General features: G+C 55.3%; 1 protein-coding gene across 1 annotated transcript; it reads right to left on the bottom strand.

The window, feature by feature from the left end:
* Positions 1-246: 246 nt before the first annotated feature.
* Positions 247-2676, bottom strand: HOXA11 (homeobox A11). Its single transcript, XM_032401204.1, has 2 exons — positions 1947-2676; positions 247-479 (listed from the first exon to the last, which is right to left on the bottom strand). The coding sequence occupies exons 1-2, from the start codon at positions 2674-2676 to the stop codon at positions 247-249; spliced, it is 963 nt and encodes a 320-aa protein (XP_032257095.1).
* Between the last annotated feature and the right edge of the window lie 6101 nt (positions 2677-8777).

Below are 8777 nucleotides of genomic sequence, written 5' to 3'. Positions count from 1 at the left end.
GGTCCCAAACCATTCATTCTAGTTGATGCACAACTCTCCAAATCCAATTTTTGTTAGGAATCTTAACCACAGATGCCCAAGAGAGTCCCGGGCCGCCTTCTTAGAGGCTATCTCCGTGTAGCCTCCCCTCTTTTGCACATCTCTTTTCTTCAAAAGTCACCACGTGCCTTGACCTTGTCAAGGGCAAAATCTGCATATAATCTCACGTGTATCAAGCCCCCCACCCAATTCCAGCTGGCTGGAGCCTTAGAGGAGCGGGTTGGCCGAGTAGTACTGTAAACGGTCTCTGTTAATTTTTTTTTCCTTCATTCTCCTGTTCTGAAACCAGATTTTGACTTGACGGTCGGTGAGGTTGAGCATGCGAGACAACTGCAGGCGCTTTTCTTTGTTGATGTACACACTGAAGAAGAACTCCCGCTCCAGCTCCCGGATCTGGTACTTGGTGTAGGGGCAACGCTTTTTTCTGGTGCGTTGGCCACCTGTGGAGGGAGAAAGAAGCAGGGAGTGAGCCAGGTGTGGGGGCTGCAATCCATCCCAGAACCCCGAGTGGAGGAAAAGGGCTGGCCCATGGGACTGGAGGCCCTGTCCTAGCCCCATTAAGGTCCCCTCCGTCCCCTGCCTTCAGGCTCCTACTGCCCGCTGGGGACAGGCTGCAGGCGGAGACTCAGCCCCAGATAAAAGCCAGCTCCCTAGATAGGCCCCCAGGGAAGCTGCTCACACTGCCCCCAGAGCAGAAAGGAGGGCTCCTTTAGCAACAGGCGGGCATGCTGGGGCCTCAGAAGCGGCTTTCAAAGCCGCCGAGAGGGGGTCGCCGGCTGCCTCCAGCCCGGCCAGACTAAACAAACAGCCGCCCGCGGACATTTCACCTTCCAGCACCTGGGCGGCGGGTTCCCGGTTCCCGAGGCAGTAAAGTCGACCCCAGGCCCAGCCTTTCCCGGCTGCGGCCGTGACTCGGCCCTCGTTAGCATCTGAGGCCGCTGCCGGGTCTTTGTCAGCCTGAGTCCTGGCCACCAGCTCCTGCCTCCCTGACCAGCCTCCTGGCTTCCGCGAGCTGAGGAGGTGGCAGCGGAAGCCCCCTACCACGGGCCTTCCCTGAGCACCAAGGCCACACAGCCATCCTGCCTCCCCCCCCGCCCCCGGCTGGCCAGGGGTGCTGTTTTAGATAGCGTGGAGGGAAGAGGGGTTTCCTAAAGCTGCGGGCAGGCTCGACCTGCCCCCCTTTTCAATAAAACTTCACAGGACCGAGAGGAAAAAAAAAACCCGCTTTTGACAGAATGAATAACAATTGTGAGTAACATGCAGTGGGACAGAAGGCGGCACGTAATTGCCACCGCGCCAGAGGAAAATGGCTTCCTTTGGATAAAAAGGGCAGCTTTGGCTTAATTTGTTTCTTTTAATATATTGCTCGAGCTAAGCGGGCTATTTTATCCGTTAAACACGCTCCTAGCGCCATCGTTAAACAGCGACGCCTTTGAATCCCGGCCGGGACTGGAGTCCCGGCGCAACACATGGCTTTTATAAAAATCTCCGGATTACCTCGCTATCAAAGGCTCCCGGAGCCCTTGCAGGGGGAATTTACAGGCGTCCACCTCCGGCTCCCCAGCCCGAGCTGGCCCCGAGCAGGGTCGAGCTGCTGGGCTTGGGACTGAGAAGGGAAAAAAGGGAAAAAGGGAGTTGTGTGTGTGGTTTTTTTTTTTTTTTTTATTTTTTTTTTTTATTTTTTTTTTGTTTTTGCAGGCATGCCTTGGCCGGTGGGTATTTCACGGCCAATTTCAGCACTCGCCACGTGATCCCGCCTTTTATAACAAAGTTTTGTTGGGGGAAACCTAAAGGCCCTTCATAAACCTTATATGCTTATAAAACAGCATATAAAAATTTAACAGCGGTGCTGCGCTAGATTTCCAACTCCCCTTTCATAAAGCGCAGGGCGCTGCCTTTATACGTACTGGAGCCGCCGGCCTTGTCCTCAGTGTGGCCGGAAGACGACTCAGGGCTGCTGCTGCTCTCAGGGCGCCGTCGCCGCTCCTTCTCCTCCTCCGCCGCCGCCGCCGCCGCCGCCTCCCGGCAGCCGCCGCCGCCACCGTCCGAACTTGAAGTTGCGGGCGTGCCCGTGCCCGTGGCCGCTGCCGCCGCCGCCGCCGCCGCGGAGGTCGCTGCGGCCGCTGGGGGCCCCTTCTCGGCGCTCTTGTCCCCGGGGTAGTCGGAGGAGGCGAGGTTTTCTGGGGTGCCGTAGGCCGTCTCGAAAAACTGGTCGAAAGCCTGTGGCAGGACGCCGTTCCTGCCCACGGTGCTATAGAAATTGGACGAGACGGCGGGGGTGGGGTGGTGGTAGACGTTGGCCGAGCTCTTGGCCAGCACGTCGCCAGGCACGCCGGCCGCGCTGGGCGCCTGCAGGCAGTCTCTGTGCACGAGCTCCTCCGCGGAGTAGCAGTGAGCCAGATTGCCGCGGGGGTGCCATTTAGTGGCGGGCTCAATGGCGTACTCTCTGAAGGTCACTTCGCGTACGGGTTGGACCTGGGGCAGGTTGGAAGAGTAGGAGTATGTCATTGGGCGCGAAGACGGGGTCTGGGGCAGAAAAGAAGGGAGGCTGGAGAAATCTGGACCCGAGACGTAGTAAGTACAACTTGGCAAATACATGTTAGAGGAGCAGGGACCACGCTCATCAAAATCCATCATTGGGCTACCTTGGGCTCTCCGCAGTAGCCGAGCTTAACATGATTCTCCACTGCAGCTGCCTCTTTGAAGCGGATCCGTGAAGTAGAAATTTGGAGACGTAAGCTGACGTGGAAATCTATCCCCATCCTTAGCAGGGAGGTGCTGGTCATGTGACCCGATGTTGAAATTGACAAGCTGCAAGCTGGTCCGGGCCTTTTTTTTTTTTTTTCCCCTTTCCTTCCCCCCCTCCCCCTTCCCCGGCTTCCTTTCTTTGTAGCCACCTCAGGGGAAGCAACAGATCGTCACTCGGTGTTCTCACCGAAAGCACGTAATCGCCGGTGTAACTCATGTTGGCTGGGGGGCCTCCCGGCGCGCGGCGAGGCTGAGGTGCGCCCCATGCCACTCGCTTGTGCTCAGCGGCACGGTCCTGGCCCTCAAGTGCGCCGAGGGCGGTGAGAGAGCTCAACTCCTGCCACCCATCACTCCCCGGGTGAGGGATGCCCCAGGCTGGGGGTGGCCGGGTGGGAGCTCGTCGCTGCGTGGCCGGTGCGCGGTCCTGGAATCTATTCTCCTGGAGGCTCGCGTTCGCACCTCCTTCGCTATCCCCCTCCCACAAGCTTGCTCTGGGAACCACCTCTGTCTCCGACTCTGGCCGGACCCCTTCGGGGCCAGGGTTCGCAGCCGTGGATGTGCCTGCCTCGTGGCTTGCCCGATTTGCACGGTGACTTGATTACACGCTCGCATTCATGGTCACTTCCGAAGCGCTTTAGTGCCTTCCGTCCCTAAACCGCCAACAACCAGGGCGGCTTCCCCCGCGGTTTGTCAGGCATCTGCAGGTCCCGGAAGGGCCTTCGTCTTACCCGGGATCCACCTCCACTTCACCCTCCCCGCCGGCCTCCTCACTCCATCCCTTGCCCTTGAAGAAACCCCTTCCTCCTCGCTGCCTGCCGGGGGTCGGAGTCACTCAGCGGAGCCAGACGCGTGGGGGCTGCGCCACTGTGCACGCCCGCCTGGTCTTCTGGAGCTGAGGACTCGGGAAACCACGCAGTTGAGGCGAGCCTTGGGCTGCTTAGAAGCGCTGACATCCGAGGAGCCTTTCCTGGGTATGCTGCACCTTCCGGGGGCCCACCAGGCTGCCAGCAGAGCTGCAGAGTTGAAGGAGAGTGAGGGCAGTGAGGAGGAAGGAGGCTAGGGCCAGCGAGCTGTGGCTGAGAAAGGGGTAACCCGCCTCCTCTCCTTCCTTGCAAAGCGTGAGAGCCAGTGATGTGCAAGCAGAAAGAAACTCAGAAGGCTGGGAGCCTTTTCTGCTACTCATCCCACAGAAGGAACACAATGCTAAAGAAAAGAGCCATGCTTCTCCAACTCCTGGCACTGTGGGTGAAGAGAACGCCCTGAAAAGGCTAGGTTTGAGCCAAAGATAGAGACAGGGGTCATAGCTGCTAGTAGGAGACTAGCTTTCTTGGGAAAAGGAAAGAAAAAAATTAAGATGATGAAAAGTGCTTGCCATCCTGCAGGATTGAATGATCAACGTTTGGGAGAAGTGAAAGAAGAGGGCATAGAGCAGCTAAGCAGGACCGGCGACTGGGAGGGGCCCAGAGGCTTCCCCACACCTATCTTCTTGGAAGGAGCTGGATGTCGCTGAAGGAAAGTCGAAAAATGAAAAAGGATAACCTTTTCCCTTTCCCCATCCAGGAAATAGCTGAAGGTATTTATATATCTTGGGGAGATTTAGAGTATAAACTCTAAGATCTTTGGTATTTAAGTGTCAACATCGATTTATTTATTTATTGCTGAGCTGACTGCAACTGACTCAATAACAAATCTAATCATGTATTGCACTGGAAAAGAACTATTCTCATTATGTATTTTCTCCAAATGATGGCCCACCATTGCGTTTGAATACCCGCTGTAAATATCAATAATATCAAGTAATTACTCTGCAGTGGAGTAAACTAATTTATTAGCATTAATGTTTATGTGGCTCCTACCCCCTTCCTTTACAAGGGTTTCTTATCACAAATCAAACTACTCGGGCACATTGGTTTAATGAACTCTTTATTCAGGATTTGCTTCAAGAACTTTCATATCCCTTGAATCCCTGAGAGTTGAACTTAAAATTATTTGTGCATCTTCAGCTTGACCTATTTGTCCACTGTGGCTTGTGCAGAGGGCATCAGCGGTGTGGGTGAGAAGGTCTGGTGGGAAAGAAGGTTGCTGGGGAAGGGCAGCCTGAGACCTCCTAAAGCTGGGAATCACAGTTACGGGATTGCCCTGCAGCGAAAAAACTTCGATTTCCAGCAGTGACCAACAAGGCAAAATATTTATTTCTCCACAGCATCTCTTTCTTGGAGACAGAATATAAAAGGGAGAGGGAGAGGTTTGCGAACAGTAGTATCTGAGCTGTTCCCTGGCTTGATTTTGGCTCTCCCAAACTATCTCCCGGCAGCCCACCCAGTCCCCGCCACCCCGACCCTCGAACAAAAGGAATGCTTGAGGGGTTTCAGTGACTTTGCCATAACAAAGGCGCCACCATTTCGGGGCTTGCCCCGCCCCTGGGTGAAGGCAAACAAATTCTTGCACTTGTATTAGGGCTTTTAAGACTATAATTGAACCCGGGGGCGTCTAGGAGAACCGAAAACAGTTCTAGACAGACCTGGGGTTTTATAGCAGTTTTGGCAGTCAACTTCAGCTTGTGCCTAAGCAGACCGGCTGCGGTGGCCCGCCCGCGGGGGGACGCCAGGCTGCCTCCCCCAGCTGCACGCAGTCCCTCTCCTAACTAGATCGGTTTTCGCCTAGGTGCCAGGGAGAGGGGGTCCCGGCAGAAAGGTCAGTATGGGGGTATATGCTGTTCTGCATGATCAATGCCTCCCATGTCCTTGAGAGCCAAGCCGAGAGGGTGCCAGCAAGTCTGGATCCCATGGGTGTCTGCAGGAGACAAAGACAAATTTCTGAGGAAAGGCTAGGCCGGAGGAAGGCTGTCCCAAAGCGGTCGGCAGGGCAGTTCAGAAGGCTGTACCAATGCGGGGTGCCAGGAGGGGCACGCAGCCTGGAAGAGGGTGTGTGGGGGTGCTGCGGTGAAGATGGATGAAGGGAAAGGCTTTTGATGGCAGGAGAAGAGAAAACGCCTGGAGTGGCGAATGCTTTTATTTCCCCAGCAGAGACAGGAGGGGGTGCTCCGATCCCCAAGGCTTCGCACTGTTCCCAGCTTTGTCCGCTCCTGGCCCTCTTGCCCGGAATACACTGGCAGAGTGAAGGTTTGCATGGGGGGTGTGTAGTTGGGGGTGGTCGCAGATCTGAGGATCAGATCAAATCTGCGGAAGCCGGGGAGGCAGAACTGCAGCTCCTCGGTTTTGACTTTGCTCTGAGCCTAACTGACTCTTCCGCTTTGCAGGAGGCCCAACAGCTGAAGGGAGCCCACCCGACTCAGGGAAGACCTGACGGGTGCTAAGGCCACCCTGGAAAGCCACGTCCGAGTTGTATTTCTTGAAGAGATTGAGTGGGCAAGGCTAGGACATTGGCCCTGGCAGCTGGTTGCCCATGAAGTGTCCTTTCTCAGGAGCTCCACAGCGCGGGGCCATCTCCAGAAAACAGTCTCCAGCATGTATTTCCTTTTATCCTCAACCCAGAACCCCACGGCAGCTAATGCAAAAGGCCAAAAATGTTCTGGAGGAAGAAAAACAAAGGCAGGAAGTGGCGGCGGCCTGACGGTTCGTGTGTGTCTGTGGAGAAGGGAGGGAGCCTTTTCAATCTCTTCTTGTTGTTTTTCCAAACTTCAAGGTCTAGGCAGCCCTCGCAGGGCCGGGCCCTTTCGCTCCCCAAGCAGCGTTTGGAGACGGCCACCCGGAGAGGAGAAGGATGGCTCCCGAGCCCGCCCTGTCAAGTGGAAACGGCTAACGAGGCGATTTGCTCAGCAAAGCAGACCAAGCCTTTGCAAGGCTCCGTTTGATTTGACCCTAAATGGGGGAGGGGGGAGTTTGAGGGGTTCGGCAGTACCTCCCGGATCCTCCTTGCTGCGGCTGAGTGGGCCCTGCTGGGGAGGATTCCTGCGTCCTGCGCCCCACCCACCTTCCCAGGCAAGATACTGGAATAAATTGCGTCCAGGTGCCTCTGCCCAGCGCTGCCTCTACTTCTTCTTGTAGCCGAAGGGTGCCTGCTGGCGGTGCCCAGGCCGGGTGGCCTTGGAGCGGTCGGTGCGCACCAGGGCGACGTGAAGCTTTTGCACCGGGGGTTGTCATGCTGGGGGCGTTTCCAGCGCAGTCATCTGAGGGCCATGAGCTGAAAGGACTGTCACTTGATAGGCAGCTTAACACCTGCTCACTCCAAGGGAGAAACAGAGCAGTGGGCAGGGAGTAACTCCAGACTCTGGGTTCCCAACCCCATGTGGCACCGCTCCTGGGCTGCCCTCTTTTCTCCTTGGTGCCAGCTTGGGCACTGGGACCAGCTCATTGACCCCCAAATCTGAGAATCTGAAGTCCCCAATGCCTGCACGTGCAGCCTCTTGACTGCTCTGCATGTAGTCAGTAGTGTGAATGCCAATACCAGGCTGCGCGCTCACCACATTCCCTCCTTAGCTGATCCTGTCTCCCGGCAGCCCCTGCTCACCTGTCTCCCTGTCCTCCTCTTTCCAGCAGAGTCTCCCCTTCTGCAGCCTCCTGCCTTTTCTGATACCCCTCCTAGGCTGAGCAAGAACTGAGGGCACCCAATCCTCAAGCACAGAGAAGGAGGACTGTTAGGTTCCTGGACCCCCCCCCCACCACCACCAGTTTAGGCCTCCACCAGGGGTCTGAACTCGATCTCTTACCTCATTCTTCTGAACACTCCATCCCAAGGCTCTACCATGTCCTTTTTCTCTCTCCCCTCTCTCCCCAATACTCCCTTCTTCTCTTCTTGGGACCTAGCTCCTGGATGGCAGCCAGGAGGGGTCAGGCTCACTGGACAAACCAAAACTCACTTGCAAAGATCTATAGTCATTTATCTATGGATCACTTAGGGCACCAATTTTTTTTTTTTCCTACTCTTGTTGGACTGAGCCCCTAGCAACCTCGGTCCCTAAATGTCACACCTATTTCTAGAAAGCTCCATTGAAGACTATTTCAACCCCAGTGACCATACTGCACACAGGTGCAAAAGGCAACTGGTGGCCCAAGGTAAAAACAGCCACTGAGTCTTTCCTAGGGTTGGAGGCCAGGCTTTTATTTGGGGGCTGTCTCCTTCCAGGTGGGAGGTGTCTGGAGGTGCATCTGTCCTCCATGGTGATTCTGGGTAACGGGTTGTTTGTGAGAGGCCAAGACATCTCCAGTATTTGTTCTCAGGGAACAGTCTATCGGCAGATCATGGCCAGTCTATCACATTTCCAGGCGCTGTCCAGAGGTGGCCCTGAGGCTACAATGAAATATTAGGAGACTCTCTCTTCACTACTAGGTGGAGGCAGGGGTTAGCTCATTATCCCCTTGGCTTGGCAAGGCACCCTCCTGTCCAGAAGCTCCTCTACACTTCCCTATAGCACAGGAACAGGTAATGCCTTGAACTTGGCCTTACGGTTGGTTCTCATCTGACTCACAGATTCAATCCTCCAAGGCCCCTAAACATCTGAAGAAGTCCACATCCTCCCCCTGGCCACTGAAGAGTGGGGCATAGGGCTCAGTTGAGGGTTTTAGATACCCAAGCGATCTGGTTATATTTAGTTTAGTGGGTCCCAAACTGATGGGAGAGAGTTACTTCCTTTGAGAAGAACTATTTTTATTTTTATTATTGTAGATTCATTATAAAAAAAAATCCCCCCCTTATCAAATGGGAACAAATGGAGTATGGGAAACTTTAAAGGACAAAGCCCTGGCTCTCGGCGTCTGCTGTCCATTCTCCCTGAAACTTCGGCTCAAACGGGTTTCTCCACCCGAGGGTATCTGCAATAAAGAGGACAAAAGAGGGCGGCCCAACCAGAAGGGCAGCCCTGGCCCTCAGCTGTGGCTCGCAGGAAGCCTCCATGCCCCAAGCTCCAGCTGCCTCTTAGGGCAGTTCCCCAGGCTCCTCTGTTTCTACTCGGGCGGCGATCCATGGTTCACATTCCATACTTGAAAAGAGCTAGCCCATGCCCATCCCAACCCTGCCCTAGGAGTCTCCCC

The sequence above is a fragment of the Phoca vitulina genome, unplaced genomic scaffold (assembly GCF_004348235.1).
Source record: "Phoca vitulina isolate PV1807 unplaced genomic scaffold, GSC_HSeal_1.0 scaffold4, whole genome shotgun sequence".
Taxonomy (NCBI): domain Eukaryota; kingdom Metazoa; phylum Chordata; class Mammalia; order Carnivora; family Phocidae; genus Phoca; species Phoca vitulina.
This window is presented reverse-complemented; position numbering and strand designations above follow the sequence as displayed.

Bases quoted from the DNA above. Each gene is read 5' to 3' on its own strand.
- HOXA11 (XM_032401204.1), bottom strand. From the start codon at position 2,676: ATGATGGATTTTGATGAGCGTGGTCCCTGCTCCTCTAACATGTATTTG. The intron at 480-1,946 runs GTACGTATAAAG...CTCCCTCCACAG, and splicing joins GGACAAGGCCGGCGGCTCCA to GTGGCCAACGCACCAGAAAA.